The sequence below is a fragment of the Neolamprologus multifasciatus genome, chromosome 4 (genome assembly GCF_963576455.1).
Source record: "Neolamprologus multifasciatus chromosome 4, fNeoMul1.2, whole genome shotgun sequence".
Taxonomy (NCBI): Eukaryota; Metazoa; Chordata; class Actinopteri; order Cichliformes; family Cichlidae; genus Neolamprologus; species Neolamprologus multifasciatus.
Genome location: NC_140442.1, coordinates 5333934 through 5353235, shown reverse-complemented (window position 1 = coordinate 5353235; position 19302 = coordinate 5333934). Strand labels below are relative to the sequence as shown.

At 41.6% G+C, this 19302-nt stretch overlaps 1 protein-coding gene across 2 annotated transcripts in view; it reads right to left on the bottom strand.

Annotated features, from left to right (window-relative positions):
- The window catches only part of ppfia3 (PTPRF interacting protein alpha 3), a 37482-nt gene extending 29433 nt beyond the window's left edge, over positions 1-8049 (bottom strand). The window contains exons 1-2 of one of the 2 annotated variants that reach the window (XM_085155764.1): positions 7879-8049; positions 6102-6894 (exon numbers count right to left, since the gene is read on the bottom strand). In XM_085155764.1, coding sequence (XP_085011890.1) covers positions 6102-6467 — 366 coding nt within the window. In that variant the 5' untranslated portion in view covers positions 6468-6894; positions 7879-8049. The remainder of the gene's footprint in view (positions 1-6101; positions 6895-7878) is intronic. The other variant, XM_085155763.1, reaches the window with a different exon arrangement.
- Between the last annotated feature and the right edge of the window lie 11253 nt (positions 8050-19302).

Here is a 19302-nt window from a genome sequence, read left to right as displayed (position 1 = left end):
CCAGCATATATGTGTCCATTACTCCCTCCCGTGTTATCTTTGGGCCAGTAGAAAAACTGATATGATCGTGACATGTCATGTCAATCTGTGAGGAAAACGCTCGCTTGTCTCGGGCTTACCTGCCAAGTGTGGAGAGTCCACGTCATCAGCCAACACTCAGGTCAAACCCACTAAATAGATTTACTCATTATAAGTCGATACCAGGTAAGCTCACAGACATGACGCCAAGTACGTTCATACTTTAACTAAATGTGCTTCAGACTTTCACACTTAAACCTCAGGAGAGGAGGGAAGGTTATAAGTTGGTATGTTTATGCTGCATTTCATTTCTAATGGTGCCTTTCAGTGGATTTTACTTTCTTATGATAGGTATAAATGTCAACAAAGTGGAGGCAAAACAAGCAAATAATTTCAATGACCGCAAATTTTTTCCGACCAAACTCCTTTATTTCATCGTTACAGGAGTATGTTACCGTCTCCAGCTTTGGCCGTCTATCCCAGAGAAAGCGAAACGCGCAGCAGTAAAAGCCAACAGGAGGCTTTTACGGCCAATCTTTTCCGTTAACCTACAGTGCAATTAACCACAGCAAACCGTTTGACAGATCTTGATTTCATTAGCAAGCTCAAAGCTCATTGGCCTCAAAGAATTCCAGCACATTCAATCAACGCATACTTGCACAGAAAAGCAGCTACACTGCGGCCGAAGAAGGAAACGACTCACTTACAGTACGGTCTTTGCCATGTCTACCGCAGCGCTCATGGAGTCCAGACCTTGATATAAAATCTAACCAAGGGGTTTATTGCAGGCGTTGCACCTGAAATTGGTTTAATTGCACAATAAGCATGGACCCGCTATCTCCCATCATTAAAAGCTGGAGGTTAAACAAGCACGAGAGTAAATTAGGCCGGCCCAGTCTTTCTTTTTCCAACTGACAACGGTCCAACTGAAATGTTGTGATTTTGTGTAATTTACTCCAATTATGTATATTTTGCGAGGTCAGCCACATAATAGTTACGATCAAAATCCATGGCAACAAACCAACAGAGAGGGTGACATTCTCAGCTCTCAGCAGCTGAGGTTGTGTTTTTGCTTCTGCGCTCTCACACCCGCGACCATGCACACAATGTGTACCATAAGCGCCCGCCCGTGCTCTGATTGTGCTCTCGTGTGTGACCGTGGCGTGATGCACACATGATGCAGAGCACATGACCGTCCCTGAGCACGTGTGCGCCAAAGCATGTGTGTTTTGGGGGGAAAAAACGCTTATGCAAACGAGCCAGTAAAGCGTACTGATGCATGCGCGCTGGCTGCTGTTATCTTCGCTCCGTGCTAAGAGTGATCAGTTTACCCACACGGCAGCAAATAGGCGCCTTACCTCACACTCTCTATCAGCCAAAAACGCATTTATAAAGTACAGCGTGTACAGTCTGTAACAAGCCTCTGAGCTGATGTGCTCACTGGGCTGAAATAGAGGAGGATCAGAGGAACAAGTAAAAGAAAGAGGCTTATTTGAAAAGATGGAAGAGGAAGGACGAGGGAGGAAATTACTGTGTACAGATGGCACGTTCTGGGCCCAAAGGATTTTATAATTTTGGGATTAATTGGTGTAAAGGATGGTGTGAAACAGACCCCCGTAACGAGACACTTTGCATCACTTCGGTCAGGTAGATGATGGAAATCTCTTAGCGTCATGACTGACATGATTTTTTTACCACTAAATCCCACCGTCATCCATGTCAGTCTTCCCCCATCATGATACACACCATCTAAAACACACTCCAGACCTCATTAGCATGCAGCAATATGCAAATGGACTTGATTTGTTAGTCTCTGTGAGTTTCATATCACCAGGTTTTTTTCTCTTCCTCTCTCTTTCCAAGCCGTGCTGTCGCTCACTCCATCCCTCTCTCCTGTTTTTCCTCTCCTGGCAACGTCTACACACACACACAGATAAACTCGGTGAACTCATCTACTGTATGAGTGCCACAGCCGTCCATGTGTTCCTCTATCTGTGTGCTTCTGCAGATGTGTGCACCATATTGATCTCCTCTCAGTGAGGGAACACGGCCCTTTAACGTCCACTCGTTCTCTGGTGGAACGTGCAGCACCGCTACGTCTGCTATTCCATTTTTGATATTTCAGACGTGGCAAGAGAGAGAGAAATAGGTACTAACAACGAGGGAGACAACACCGCAGCCCGAGGCATCCAACAATGACTCCTGCCTGAAAATAGAGACGGAGCTCTTCTATGTTGAGTGGAATTACAACATGATTAGCTCTCGGGCATGGGATGTGGGATAATATTGGCTTCTGAGCTACAGGGGCAAATGAAACACTGCGCCATCATCCCCGGGCTTCAGGTAGGACCAGTCTGTGCCACACACATATTAGCATCACATTTGAAAAGCCCAGAAGGTCGTTTAAGACTTAGTGCTGTTTTTGAGGTATTTTTAAGATCCTTAAAGATTTAATTTACTCAAATAGCAACCAAAATTTAACCTAAACTAAACAGAAGTGAGATGGAAAAACATCTCTCCATGTAAGATAGACGTAGCCTCAGTGTCTGAAAAGTGGTGCTCAAGCGACTTAAATGCTTTCTTCCTAATGGCCAGCAGAGGGCAACATCACTGGCTGCAAAAAGAGCCGGAGTGTATGAATGCCTAAGGGAAAATGACTCCACTTCTCACTTGATTAATGCCCTCAGTAATGACTTTGTGGTGAGTTTAAAGTCACAATTATAAGATTAAAGTCTCGGAGTCCAATGTAATGTCTGTTTTGTTTTTCTTGAAGGTCCATTCAAAGTAAAAAGAAGATGATAAAGCAGTGTATGTGTTAGGATGTGGCAGCGAGCCCTTAATTGCTCTGCCAGTTACACCTGTTGCTCCTGACGTCCGGATGTAAGAAAATATTGTTTAGTATTACAGTAGTATTTATTTATTTACCTGTTTTTATTAAAATTTGAATTTTTGATATTTAAGTTTTAGGTACTTTACTCGACTATTTCTAATTTGGTACTTGATTACTATCCATAAAACATTACAGTCTGATTTCAGCATTAGGTCTGTTATGACTGTTGAATAAATACGTGTCTACTTTAATAATCAATTTGTACTCGAAGTTATGACTTACTTTGAATGTTATCAGCAGAGATGGGCAGTAACGCGTTACTTGTAATGCGTTACTGTAATCCAATTACTTTTTTCAAGGAACGAGTAAAGTAAGGGATTACTATTGCAAAAACGGTAATTAGATTACCGTTACTTTCCCGTAGGAACGCTGCGTTACTGCGTTACTAAAACCGTGATTTTTTTGCGAGAATGTCTCATGACAGTGACGTAAGCGAGTGCGACGTTCGTGACAACAGCTGTGTGCAGATCAACAATGGATAATACATCGAGTGCAGGAGAGAGTATGAGTGTGCAGCCTGTAAAGCGTGGAAGTACTGACCTTACTTTGAGTTTGATTCCATAAAAAGTGACAAAAACATTAGTGTCCGTTGTGCGTGGGAAGAAAACTTCTTTTTACAGCAAAAAAACCCCTCTAAACTTCCAAGCAAACACCGAGTAGCTACGACGTAATGGGAAACTCACAGAGAAACTCGCGGATTCTTCCACTGACCGCTGCGGCACACCTGCACCAGGGTAAACCTCCGCCTACTCCTGCTATACAGGTGAAAATAGAGCAACAGGACCGCTAGTCTTTGACTTTATTTATTTTCTGCTGTGTTTTACTTGCATCTATTTGAAAGAGTGAGTGTAAACACAAAAAAATATTTTATTTTATGTGCAGGAATGTGCAGAAAATAGGTTTAAATATTAAACAAATTTCTTCCAGTCAGAGAATGTTGCATATAATTAAATTTTTGCTTGATGCATAAAGTTAAAAGATTGAAACTAATAAAACAAGTTTTAAAAAGAGACTTTTCCATTTGATTACATTTTGTATGATGGATTATGCAGAAAAAGTAGAATTGGGCTGAAAGATCTATCGCTTTATCACCTATTCAGGTTGTAAATCGTGTTTTTAAAAAGAAACTAAGTAATTAATTACTTTTGAAAATAAGTAATCAGTAAAGTAACGGGATTACTTTTTTGGGGAAGTAATCAGTAATTAGTTACTGATTACTTTTTTCAAGTAACTTGACCAACACTGGTTATCAGTATATATTATTAAAAAATACCCTATTATGTCAAATTAACCATCACAAATTCCACACTATTCAGTTTTCTATCATGGGAGATTAAGAAAACACATGTTTGAATTTGTAACTAGACTTTTTTACTCTATCAGCGATTTTTCATTTTAAAAAAATCCTCAGATTTTCTGCTGATTCATTTTCGGCCTGAGAAGTGTTTTTTTTTTTCAGCTGATTCACATACACCCAAACCGATCTCTATCCACGTTGCTGTAGTTTAAACGCCCCCAAAGGAGCCCAACTCAGCACCACCTGGACCATCTCCCACATTGAAATCCTGCTTATAGGTTCACGTATCAATAATTCAACAAGGAACCATTTTCACTATGAGAACATCTGATGAAGGACATGCTCTACTCATAATATTTACTTTTACAGCACTTCAAAAACAGCACTTCTACTTGTAATTCCACCTACAGCTTTCCATCATGCCATTGATGTTTTATACATGTAAGTAGCTTTGTGACTTTTTCAGATCTCCTGTACTACGATGTTTACTAAGTATTTAAATGCATATTCACAATACATCAATATCTTGGGTGTATGAGGCACAAATGTCTCGTCTTTGTTTACTTAAGTGCTTATTATACATTGTTTTTGTTACAACCTGTGTGCATTTAACTCTGGAGATACCTGTGATGTGTTTTTAAAGAATATTCATCAATACAGTGTCAGTAATGTATATATATTATATCATAAATATGTGTGTATTTGTTCTTTTTGTATGCATTCATATAGTTATGGTAAGAGACCCAGCTTTGTGCACTTGCATTTTGAGCTTAATTACTTATATAGATATATAGATATAATTAAAGATGAATTTGACTGATTGGCATTATATCTTATTTAATATTTTCTCTATATATTAAGATATTATTGTTAAGACTATAATATTATTATGATCGACTATTATGCGAATCATTATATCACTGTTAATAACCATTTGCCCTAAAAAGCCAAGTATTCCTGTTCTTTTGTAACAAACATCGACATTTAAAGCTGCGGTTTTTGTACTTTTTCTCAATAATAAACATTACAAAAAGAATTCAGGTTGAATTTTAGTGAAATGAAGCTCCGCAGAGTCTCGGTTGGTTTAGAGTCCAATTATTTTCAGCTTAGTTTCGCTCCATATTTTCCCTGTTACATGCAGTGACTCTGATACCCAACAGCGGACCCTGCCCCACAGCTTGCTCCCCACCACATTAAAGGAACACTTCACCTTCAATTCACAGCCACGTGTCAATCAGCACGCTTGTAAATTATGTCATAATAATAAAGAACCACATAACGTTTTTTTTCCCTGCTCTGATAAATCTACAAAATAAGAAGTTCCCGTAAATAGACAACTGCAATTAATCCAGTCTTTATCCTACTAACTGTATCCTTTTCCTCCCCGTGTGTGTTGTACGGTGTATCCCTGTATGTTACTGCAGGATGGCCTCCAGTGTCCACAGAACTGCGAGCAACAAAAATGTGGGAGAGAATGATGTAAATATTGCATTTGTGGTGATGAACATTGCATTTAGCTACCAAACCCACACTGTGAAACAACCAGGCTGCAGATTCTACTCGCATTTTCACATGAACTGCTGTTTGCAGAGTAAAGACGATCATTTGGGACACGTGTACACTCCTGCCTGTGGCTTAGAGTGTGCACAGGGCCACGATTGGGCCTGTTGCACAGAATATTGTTACATTACATGACCCTCCTTCACTCACACCTTCAAGCTGACCTTGAGAAGCAGAAATGTGAACTACTTCACTTTAAGTCCTCTTATGTTCAGGGAGAAGACAGCTAAAGAAGAGAAATGAGACATATGTGTGTGTGTGTTAAGATAGTGATGTGTCTTTTTCAGCTTGGTATGTTTGGCTCCTGCCCTTGACCCCTCGCCCCGCCCTCTGTACCTGTGGCAGCGCGATGGAAAGCTGCCTCTGGAGGGACTCCTTCTCGTGGCCGAGCTCTCGTAGGCGTAGATGCGCCGTCCCCAGACTGTCCTGCGTCTCCCTCAGGCTCTCCAGCAGCCTCTCCCTCTCCGTCAACATGTTCACCATCAGCGACTCCAGGTTTCCTGTGCTTCCTCCTTCATCGCCTCCACCGCCGCCGCCGCTGCCACCACCACCGCCACCGCGCGGGTCCCGGCTGCCGTAGCCCCCCATACTTCCCATTCCGCCACCCATCCCTCCTCCTCCGCCCCCTGCCGGGGAAGACGAGCCACCTCCACCTCCACCGCGCCCGTCCTCCGAGATGGTGGGCATCACCTCGCACATCATCTTGAGGCCTGGGTGTGAGAGGTGTTATCTGAGAAGATGACTAGGACACTTAGGCAGAGTGTCTGGTGAGCGGCCGGTCAGCCCTCGTCATGAAATGCACAACAGTTAGTTTGTTTATCTTTTTCTGGGGGGTGCGGGGGGGGGGGGGGGTCTTTCCTCTCAAGCTGACTGGATGAGGCTCACAGGCGACAAACAAGTGCTGGGGGAGGATGGACGTGGCAGCTTTGTGAATTTGTGAGTGAGGCTATAAGGTGGCAGTCCCAGTTGTTGGAACAGAAGACAGTGTAGGGTGACAGCAGCTAAAGGGGGCTGGTGTATAAGGGGAGGAAAGGGGTGAGATGGGGTGTAGGGGTAAGAGGGAGAAGTGCAGGTTTGGTGGGCGACCTCTGACCCCCTGGCCCAGGCTTCACTGAGGTGCCAGGTGAACCTAGAAGAGGAGAAGGAAGAAGAGGATTAAGAAGAAGAAAGTGAGAGGTCATTTTCAGGCACATATGCGATGGATGAGGTGCTGAGAGGAGCTGGAGGAGAATAAAATGATGAAGGCATCCAACGCGAGCCAGGTTGTGATCCGTCCTCAATACTCATATAGATCCATTTTACACACACACACACACACACACAATAACGGGACACTTTTTTTTGAAACCACAAAAAGCAGCAGTGCTGTCTCTTAACACTGACAGCAGCATCGCGATACTCTTGGAGTAATTCATCCATCTGGGTATATGTCTCGGCTTTATGTATCCGCGCGTCCACAGCCATAATGGTAATAACGAATGCGCATGATGTACGGAAATGAGTCCACAAAACGCCGTCACGCAAATACGGAGCAAGCATCAGGAGAAAGACGCGGCGCTGTTTCTTACATTTATTTGGAGGGGGGGCAAAAGGGTGTCATCATGAATTGTAATTACTGGCTGTATCCAGGAGGAAATACGACTCCCGAACCCGAAGGATTATTAACAACAGAGTGCTCAGACAGGGAATTAATTACTGTTCCGGAAAAATAAACGATCCAAATATGTGGAAACCAGCGTATATTCATGCGCTTAAAGGCTGCACAGGATAGCCTCACACTGCTATCACGTCATGGTGGGAGGTGCCAATCATCCAGTAAATGATGGAGGCCTAATTAACGAGATTGAAGCCGGAGATATTACACATCAGTGGATTATTTCCCTTTTTTGCCACTAAGACGAACCTAAATGTCGCCAAAGCGTCGCGCCGCGCTTGGCTTTATTCCGACTGCAAGGCGTCTATTTCCTATCAACACCCCACTGCCCCCCACCCCGCACACACACGCCACCCTGCTCCCCCCCACCCACCCATAAAAACAGCTGGACCGTTAACGCACGGCTACATCTGCGTGCCGCACATCACCGTGCCACCCCGATCAATCCGTGTGCCTTACCCTTTCCATGAGCGTGAGAGAAAGGAAATAAACGCGCATCGTGGCCCGGTTCACTCCATCGGAGCAGCTGAGAGACGGAGGCTGCAGGTTATCCCCGTTACAGCCCGGTTACCAGCTTGCCCCATCCCCTCCCTCTCTCTGCTGTGGAAGAGACAGCACGGCTCAGCCGCTGCGTCAAAGCGCAGGTAGCGAACACGGGGGGGTATCCGGTCAAGACTTTCAGAATAAAAGTGTGAAACTGGCAGTCCAGGGATGTGGTTCTTCTTTAAAATATTTATTTATGACATTGATATGTCACACATATCTGTAGTAAAAAGTCATCTTTCAGAAAAACTACTGTAACTTCCAATCAAGAGTCAGTCAAACGACCTCCAGAGGGTCTCTGTCAGCCTTCGACAGGACCACTGTTACGCTTTCGTAACAGTGGTCTCTCCCTGAACACAGCCAAGTAACCCCGCTCGCTGTTGCTGTGGTCACTGAGGATCACGCTGGTTCCTTTTGCCACAGCATCCACCTGTACGTCTCTTGAGGGGAGAATATGAGGGTGGTGCAGGACATACAATGCATGAGAACAGCCACACTGGTGCAAGCTAAACTGTGAGTGAGGAGTAACATAGTTTCAATGTAGGGGTGGGATACTGGTTGACAGATGAGGTCAGGCAGAAGCCTGCCTGGACTACTGTGTTTGCAGATTGCATTATGATTTGTAGTAAGAGTAGGGAGCAGATGGATGAGAGCCTGGAGAGGTGGAGGTACACTCTGAAGAGAAGAGGAATCAGTCAGTAGAAGCAAGACAGAGTACAGGTCTGTGCATGGAAGGGAGACAGGTGTAACAGTGAAGCTGCAGGGAGTAGAGGCACTGAAGGTGGATGGTGGAAACCTGGGATCAACTAGGTAGGCACGGTGGAGCGGATGGAGACAAGTGTCAGGGGTGATATTTGGCAGAAGGATAGCAGCAAGAGTGAAAGGTGTACAAGATGTTAGTGAGAGCCGCTCTGATGTATGGTTTGGGGACGGTGGCACCGACAAAAAGACAGGAAGTGCAGCTGAAGATGTTCAGATGTTCAGAATGGACAGAAATAGAAATAACAGTGAGGAACAGCTCAGGTTGAGCGGTTTGGAGACAAAGTTAGAGAGGCCAGGCTGAGAGGGTTTGGACCTGTGCAGAGGAGGACATGTGGATATACTGGACAAAGGATGTTAAAAATGGAGCTACCAGGCAGGAGGAAAAGAGGAAGACCACAGAGAAGTTTCATGGATGTAGTGACTGAGGAGATGCAGAGGGTTAGTGTGACACGGGAGGATGCTCGAGACAGGGTGAGGTGAAGGCAAATGATCTGCTGTGTTGACTCTTTAAGTAAGCAGCCTAAAAAAGAAAGAATTTAAATTATGAAAGAATTTAAATTATGAAAGAATTTAGCAGAAATGGTGCTTAGAAGCACATTTTCCAGGAGAAAAAGAAAGAATTTTCAAATCTTATTTCTTATTTTCATTTTAAAATCAGATTCAGTATAAATGCAGTTTTGAGGTCAGAGTTCAAGAGTTCAAAGATTTATCCATTAAACACGAGGAGACTAATTGTTTCCCACAAGCCAAAAGATGAGTATATAAATGTACCGTACTGTTTCATCCATGGTGCCCACTTTCCACATTTCATTACAGTGATTTTTTATTTAAAGTAATTTTTCAAGTATTTTTAATTATTCTTTTTTTTACTTTTTCAAATTATTCATTTTAATATATATTATTTTATACAATGTAATGCTTTGCTTATATATCTGCTGTACAGCACTGTCAAAGTAGTTGACAGCAGTTGTCCTTTCATTAGGATTTAAGCACTTCTACTTTTGCAAAATGCAAAGCGTACAGTGCATCTTGCTGTTTTTTTCTTCGTGGCAATTCAAACTTCTTCGTTGCAGGTAAAATCTCACAGTATAGCCAGTATAACTTTCCCTGGATGTGTAAGGACTTCTTTTATGAGGATGTAAACCAAAACTTAAAGGTCAAAGGACAAATCAGGAGATTGTAAACTAGGACAGAAAACAAACGTAATCTATATCTGCTGTAAATCTAGTTTGTTTATTTATTTTTTTAAAATATGTCTTTGGATTTTCCCAATCTTTCTCTTTTAACTGAGACTTATATTTGAGTGGAACTTCGTGCAAGTAAAGCTGTTAAACACGTGAAAACACTGATTTTTCAGGACAGAATGAGTTGCCTGATTAAAAAAAAAACATCAGAGAGGGACTGTGAACATATTTATCTTTTTTTGCCCCTTGAAAATAATAAATATGTTATTATAAAGTTACTCTGTGGGGAAAATGAGCCGTGACTGAACAAAATGAACGCTTCAAAGAGGTTTATATTAAAGACAAACTCGAGCTTTTCCGCCTCCCTTCCTGCTGTTTCTGTGAAGCTTGACGACCTCCAATCGTTTTCTCTCCTCGTGAAGACGCTGTCTCTTAAAGAAACACGCTCTTACCGGCTTTCACGTTTTTAAACCTCCCATCCTCACATCCCCACATTTCTTTCCAGCTGCCTCTCCTCGCATTTTCTCCGTGCTTATCCGCAGAACAAAGGCAGACCAATCTGAGCTGTTATGTGGGAGAATACTTTCCAATTTATCCTCTTTGTGTAATAGATAAAACTTGCAGGCACAATGGTACAATTGCACCCTCTAGTGTCTGAAATGGAGAAATTCAGTACACTAGTAGCATAAGGTTTCAGGCTAAATGTCTGGAATTTAGGCAAACATCATCATATCTGTTTAACTGGAGGTTTTTAAAAGGTCACAGTCAGCAATGAACAACTTCAAAATGAACAAAGCTGAACTTTTGCGAAGTCAGACATTAGAAAGGAATCTGGGGCTTATTGTGGGGAAAAAAAATTTTCTTCAGTCTAATTAAATAGAAAAAAAAATGTATACATTTCTTCTTTTATGTGATTGGTCGGAAAATGTGAAGATGTATCTATGAAAATATCTCAGTTACTTCACCAATAGGAGCTCTGGGGAGGCGGGTTTTAAGCCCCTGGGTATTGGGGTGGGGGGGTTGCCGGGGTGACGTAATGTTCTCTCCAGAGAGCCACCAGTGCTCTAAATTAAATAGTTTTGAGATGCGGAGGGGGGAAAAATAAAGAAATAATGGAAAATAATAGAAACAATGAAAAGAAAGAAAAAGAAAAGCCAGACGAAGTCTTTGTAATACTGAAAAGAAATGTTATGTGATCTACTTTCTTAAAGATTTTGGTGTTGGTACAATTTAATGGCCCAAGGTTGTATAGTATACTAGATAATACCCTTTACTAGACACACCTTGCTACTTGTAGTTGGATATTATTGCCTTAATTCTACATGACACAGATTCAAACAGCTGCTGGAAACATTCCTCTGAGATTCTGGTCCATAGTGACATGATCACATCGCACAGTTGTTGATTTAATCCCAATCTCTCATTCCACCACATGCCAGAGGTGCTCTATTGGATTCAGAGCTTGTGACCTTGGAGGTCATCTGAGTACAGTGAACTCAGTGTCATGTTTTTTTTAAAGGATGCCAAGTTGGTACTAAAGGGCCCACACCATTTCATCTCCACCAACAGCATGAACTGTTGAAACAAGGCAGGAGGGATTCATGCTTTTATGTTGTTAAATTCTGTCACAGCATCAAAACTCAGACCAGGAAGTGTGAATTGTAGCCTCAGTTTATTGTTAGCTGTCAGTGGCACACAGTGTGCTCTTCTGCTTCAAGATTTACTGTTTTGTGTGTTCAGAGATGCTGCATGGTTGTAAAGAGCAGTTATTTGACTTACTGTTGCCTTCCCATCAGCTTGACACAAACTGCCTAATCTCCTCTGCCATTAATAAAACATTTTCATCCAGTATACTCAGTGTTGGAAAGGTTACTTTTAAAATGTATTCCATTACAGAATACAGAATACATGCCCTAAAATGTATTCTGTAACATATTCCGTTACGTTACTCAATGAGAGTAACGTAATCTGAATACTTTGGATTACTTAACATATTATCATGCATTTTACAACTACATGAATGTACTATTGCTGTGATTTATTACTGTTACTGAAGGTCCGCGGCTCCGAACCGTAGTAAAGGAACCTCTGACTAATACGGTTCCGTCGGGCTCGTAGCCAGAAAAGAACTAGCTTTACTTTGTTGTCTGGGTCAAGTTGAAAGGCTGCTCCAACGGAACTTATTGTTTCGGAGGAAAACACGAACACGGTGTACAGTCGAGTCTTAATAGCTTACTTACAACTGGGCTCGTCAGGCACTCTTCTTGGCTGCAGTGGTTATTATTATATTTACATGCTTCCAGCTCCCGTTTTTGCTCGATGACAGCTCGTACTTTTCCTTTTTCTCCCTCCCTCGCTCACAGACACATAACGGGTATGACAGTCCATTCTCCCTGCAGCACGGACTACACTGCCTATGATGCTACATTCTTTAGAGCTATAGCATTCTGCCTATTAGCTTAGCACAACAACAAGAAGGCGCTCTCTCACCCAGGAAACACGCAGAGCGAGAGCATCGCCCTGTAACCGTGGCAACCGCAACGCTGTCGCCTGGAACAACAGAACGTAGCTGTCAAACAAAACCCAAACAGTCCTGACCCACGACAATATGAAACAGGGAAGTACTGCCGTGTAATCCATTTATTTCAACAAAGTAACTGTATTCTAAATACCACCTTTTTAAACGGTAACTGTAACGGAATACAGTTACTCATATTTTGTATTTTAAATACGTAACGGCGGTACATGTATTCCGTTACTCCCCAACACTGAGTATACTACACTAGATTGGCTCTCTTTCAGACCGTTCTCTGTAAACCCTGGAGGTGGTTGTGTGGGTAAATTCCAGTAGAGGAGTGACACACTCAGACCAGCTCGTCTGGTACCAACAACCATGCCATATCCAAAGGCACCAATCCACCTTTCAGTTTGAACCTCAGCAGGTCATCTTGACCATGTCGGCACGCCTGAATGCACTGAGCTGCTGCCATGTGAGTGGACTGTGAGTGTATTTTAATGAATATAAGCCAGGTTGAGAATGTTGTACAGCGACAAAATGTCCAAAAACGATGGAAAATAAATATATAATATGTTTTGTTCCCTCTTTTCACATCTGCAGCTGAGTTAACAGATTACTATACATCACTTCAAAAATCCGAAATGATACTTGCAAAATATTCAGTTAATCTATTTATTCACATTAAGATTTGACAGTCTTTGCGAATAATGATGAAACGCACTCATGAGTTAAGGTCTGCAAAAAGTAATCTGTCCATTTCAAATCGACAGAGAGACAAAAGCTAAATAATAAGCTTCCTAGTTTACAGAATAACAGAGTTGATTAAATATGAGCTGCAAATACATGAGATGTTGCCTGGAATGACAACTCTGTGTGACTCATTTGGGATTTTCATACAAAGAGACAAGAGAGGAAGGGACAAGCGGCCTGGCATTGTGATTTGGCAACACTACATGAAAAAGGTTTATTACTAAAAAGCTCAGAACAGCAGCTGGAGGAGGAGGAGGAGGCACCATTTACAGAATTACGATGTCTGCTCCTCTTTAAGGGATTGAACAAGTCAGAGTAGTCATGATGGATGTGAGCAGAAGTACTCAAATCTTGTATATAACTACAACTATCAATACACCTATTGGGAATCATAGTTCATTAAAAGTAAGTCTCGATATTAAATTTGATTAAAGGCGGCAGTCGAGGATGTGTTCAGATCCTTTCTTCATTACAAATAAAAGCCCTGCAGGAAATTATTTATTTTATAAGAGCATATAATGAGATATAATCCCTCCCCCAAATTAATAACAACCAATTAAAATGGACATAAAATGACTCTATGTATTTTATCAGCTGACCACTGGACAGTTTAATCGATTCACCTCTGCTTTTATATTCTAATTAGCAAATGTACTGTTTATTTTAATTTATCTTGTTTTGTATGGAAAAAAGTCTGAAATTTAGAGTGGAAAAGTAGAACAACTGGAGCTGTCAAATAAGTGTAAAGGGATAAATAATACAGTGGAGGAAATAATTATTTGATCCAGTGCAAAAATGAACAGTCTCTAATTTATTCTGTTAGTTTCATTTTAATCTAGAAAACCCCCCACACTACATAAAAGTTATACATTGATTTGCAACCCTTTTGGCGAGCACAGTGGTGAGATGTTTCTTCTACTCTGTAGCCAGGTTTGCACATGTCTCAGGAAGCATTCAGGCACTTGTTTTCCTTTAGGTTTTTCGGCTGCTCGAACCTTCAGCGTCTTGCACGGATTTTCTATAGGACTGAGGTCTGGAGACTGGCTCGGCCACTCCATAACCTCAATGTGTTTCTCCTTTAGTGACTCCATTGTTGCCTTATCGGTATGTTTTGGATTATTGCCATGCTGGTAGGCTTGTTCTCAATCCATCTTCAGTGTTCTGGCAGAGGAAAGGAGGTTCTCTTCCAAAACTTTATGGTACATGGTCCCCTTGATTGGCGCCTCAATGCAGCGAAGTCGTCCTGTACCCTTAGCACAAAAACATGTTGCCACATCCATGCTTGACTGTGGGGATGATATTCTTCAGGTCCTCCAAACACGGTGGGTTGAGTTGGTGCCATATAGCTTGGTTTTGGTTTCGAACCGCAGAACTTTCTCTGAATCATTTAAATGTTCACCGTCAAACTTAAGACAGGCATGTACAAATGCCTGCTTGAGCAGGGGGACCTTTCCGGCACTGCAAGATTTCAATCTATTACAGCGTAGTGTGTTACCAGTTTTGTCCTTGATGACTGCTCAGCCCCTGTAGTTTTGAGCTGATCCCCCACCTTGCTCATGATGATCCTCACCCCATGAGGTAAGGTCAACTGAATGTCATTTTAAATGTCTTCAATAACTTCTGCATAACTGCACCAACAGCTGTCATCTTCTCACCAAACTTCATCCTGATGGTCTTATAGCTCATTCCAGCATCGTGCAGGTCTACAGTCTTGCTCCTGACATCCTTTGACAGCTCTTTGGTCTTTCTCATGGTGGTGGAGAAGTTTGAGTGGAACAGAATGGAACGAACATCTGTCCACAGACACCAGAAATCACATGAACCCTCTCAGGCTCAAATTAAGTTTTTGTTGCTAATGCACAAAAGAATACCTGCAGTGGTACTTCTGAGTAAAAAAACCTCATAAAATATGTATGTGGGGTAATCAGGTTGTTAGCTTTTACTTGTTGCAAATCTGCAACGCCTGCCTTGAGAGGGTTAAAGCACAACAATAAAAAACAAACAAAACTTCATAAATAAACTCACCTCTTTACGTCCATGCTGAATACAGCTGCACATTATCATATTTAAAAGTTAAAAATATTTTTTAATGTAAACACTTATGTAAAACGCTTACTTCTACTATAGTTTCTAGACGTTTTTTTTCAACAAGTAGATTTGACTTGAATTGTTAAAATATTTTGCTGTAATAATAATTCCCTTAACAGTTTAACTAAAGGAATGTTTATTAACCAATCTAAAATTTACTATGATGCTCTTATATTAGTACAAACATTAGCTATAATTATTTGACCATTTTTCTTTGCTAACTGCTTAATAGCTACAGTCAAGTTTTGGTCAGCATCATTTCAGTTAGCTGCTGAAATAAAAACAAAAACAATAACTTGTGCTTATTCTGCAGCAGAAATGCATTTTGATGTTTATACTGCCTGAAAATGGTGGAGAGAGGATAATAACCTCACCTGAAATCCCAAGTGAATTCGACAGGACATAGAGAGATAAATGCAAATATAAATCTGATGAGTCACAGAAATTGCTTCATGATAAACACAGACTGGATATTTTGGAAGGTTTGTTCAGACATCTATATTTGGCTGATGTGACAGCAGTGACTGACATGTGGCAGATGCATGGTCACCAGGAGGGGAGGGACCCCGTGGGGTCATGTCAGGTCAGCGGGTTAGAGGAATGCTGATAGGAATGCCCTGAGTGACAATCAGGCGTGCAACTCATCATGAGGACAACAACAAGAAGGATCAGCAGGTCCCCTGGGAGCCATGACAGTGGACAGCAGGCCCAGTGTGTCTGCACACTCACAGTGATTCAGAGGAGAGGAGGGGGAAGCTGGGTTCACAAAACCCATCTAAACAAGGAGATACAATGTGTGATACACAATAAACACAGATTATTACGCAGTGGGGGAAAAAAGCTTGTGGAAAGACTTGGTTTTCAGCTTTAATTGATCATAAAATGTGCAAACACAATCTGCTAGAAAAACACACACTCACTAGTTTTTCACCTATCTGGAGACAGATAAACAACTCAGGTTCTGGTGGAAAAACTGGTGAATATTTCTATCTTGCTTATAGCTGAAAATTAGACCTTTTTAAGTCACTCGTTGTCTTCACAGAACTGCTTCAGCTCAGCGTTATTCTCAGACTCTCTGAGGAGTCTGGATGCTTGTTTTATGCCTAAGCAGGATAGTGTGAAGACAGTCTGCAGGCAATCATGCATGGCCCGTCTACTTGCAGAGAGTGTTTGCTGTCAGAAGGGGGCAGTGTCAAAAGCATGATTCAACTAGTCTGTGGGTCACTCTTGGTTGTGCTGTTGCTGATCAGCCAACTACAGAGAAGAGTGAAGCTATAACCTACGAAGAACTGAAGTGAAAGGCCGGTCCTTATTCTATATCTCAGTAAATTTCATTTCTTTATTTATTATTAATTTATTCATCGCCTGATGTCAACCAAATAAAACATGGAGACACCTGTAAACCGAGACAGTGAAATCCTGATATTGCAGGAGGCTTTCTAGGCCACTGTCACCTTATGCTCGGTCCCTGACCCTATCGCCACAAGCTGTGGGTAGTAAGTAAAACAGTGAGATTACAGATAAGAAAATTATCAAATCAAGTCTCCTTTTTTTCCTCTCCATTCAAAATGTTTGTTTCTTTTTGTTCTCATTGGTAGTAGTGATGCTGAATTCAGGTGATTTGGACTGATCCCTTAATGATGATTAGCCAGACATCAGTGACATAGTCCTTAGACACCCTTAGGCAGAAGTTAGCTTTTTCTGAAGGATGTCTGCTCTTCCTTAGAGATGAGGATGAAGCGTGGTCATTTGGAAGGGGCCTAGTAGTAGAGCTACTACTCATCCACATTGAAAGGAACCAGCTGAGCTCCTTTCAATGTGGTATTTTAGGCATGTCTAACTGGGAGGAGGCCCTGAGAAAAACCAAGGAAACACTGGAGAGATTATGTCTCTCAGCTGGCTTGCCTTCCCATCTCCCAGAAACATGTGGGTAAGACAGGGTGATCTGGGCATTTCTGTTTAGATTACTGGGAAAATGGATGGATGGATTTAACCAGGTTTAATGAGAAGAGCTGGTTTAAAGATTAGCACATATTTTCCGCCTCAGGCCCACAGAGGTCTGACATAAATCCTAAATGACAGACTTTTAATGTGTCTCAAACACTGGCATTCTTTGAGTTCCTCACTTTTACAAGGAATTTGGCGATGTTTGTGTTGATCTGTGTGTCCTGGATAGTTGGCTGTCTGGTTAGTCGCTGCAGCTGCTTGCAGAAAAAGACCAGTTCTCTGCAGGAGCAGTCGGGCTTTCCTTCACAGCTTCAGGGTTTCGGTACAACGACCAAGGACTCCACCACGGCAAAGCAACTGCTCGTCTCTATTATTGAATTGTTTCTTTTTAATGTGGCACTGCACTCCAAACTAGTAACCAGTATGTTCTTATAAACACAACGCTTATATTCGTTTACACCACCACAAAACAAAGCAAAACCTCATCGTTTCTATATTTTAAAAAAGAGGAAACAAATGAAAAACACTGACAGGTCTGTCTTTTGGAGTTTAATCATCAGATGAAGCAGAGCTAGTTGCTCCTTGGTGCTATAACATAAAAGAGAAAAAGATATAAGCAGGTGTATTTAAGTAGGTGTAAGCTTAGCATGTTTCTTAAACAGTCAAGGTCAAGAGTAGGGCTGCAATGATTCATCGCAGAACTCGAGTAACCGGATTACAACATCATCCAGGCAAATTCTTTTCTTTGATGTTTGGTTTAATCCATTTAAGCCGAGCGAAGTTTGCGACTAAAAATAGACTTGCAATAAAAAGGTATTTAGGGGTGCACGTCAATTAAAAGTATTTGAACATGCCCATGCCGTGCCCACTTTTCTCCACAAAAAGCCTTGTAGAGGCTAAGCCTACTCTGAAGCCACTGAGGTGTTCGATGGGCGGGGTCGACGTGATGCTACTGTTATGAGCAAAACCTGTGGTAATGAGTCCAATAACTCCTGCTCATCATCGGTTCCATTTGTTGTTCCACCGTTCGTCTTAGTATCCAACGTGTTTGCTCTTTCTGACAAATTAAATATACCTTAATAACCTTAAATACAATTATTTACAAACTAAAACTGACACACATAAAGTACATAAGGTAATAAACCACAAACCTGATAACATAACAGCAGTGAAGATGATGGTCTCATAGTTTAGTCTGTCTCCACACACAGAGCAACAAACAAAGAAGCGGAGCGAATGAAAGTGTGTTTCAAAAAGCAGTCTAAAACAGCGGCTCTTATTACTGTAATCGCCTTTAAAGGCCAGTAAAACTTTGAGCCACTGACCCAGTGCTATTAGGCTGGACATTGAATTATTACTAACATTAATTATTAACGTCTACATCATCAGAACATCTGTTTTCTGCAGCAGGAAACATTGCATCAAAGTCCAGGGCAAACCTCAGAGAATGCTGATATGCTCACTTTTCTTCATTGAAGGGGGCGCATGCTCCTTTAAAGCTTACACACTAAGAAAAAAGCCATGTTGGATTTTCAGTAGTGGACATTGGTTGCACACGATTGCTTTGCTTTGGCAGAAACTTTAACAACTGAGTTAAATCAACGCAACGTATTCATATTCAATAAAACTGTGCATTTTGTGTTAATAAAACGTGATTGAAACATGTTTCGACGAAGTTGAGCTCTTGGAATCCTTCACAGTTTTGTCACTTTAGTTCAACACTATTCAATACCTTTTACTCCAGTACTACTTGGTCACTTAAATACTACGTTGTCTTCATGTTACGTAATGTTCAACAAAGTCTAGAGTCTGGTTTACATAAAAAATGAATGGATTCATGGATAACAACTTCAATCCTCTTATCTTTATCTGGGTTGCAGGGTGGGGGGCATAACCCAGAAGTGATAGGGTAAGAGGTAGGGTACGCCCTGGACAGCTCACCAGTCTATCACATAGAGACAAACAACCATTTGCACTCACATTCACACCTATGGGTAATTTAGAATCACCAATTAACTTAACTCTGATAACTGCATGACTTTCAACTGTGGGTGTTGGGAAGGTTACTTTTAAAATGTATTCCATTACAGA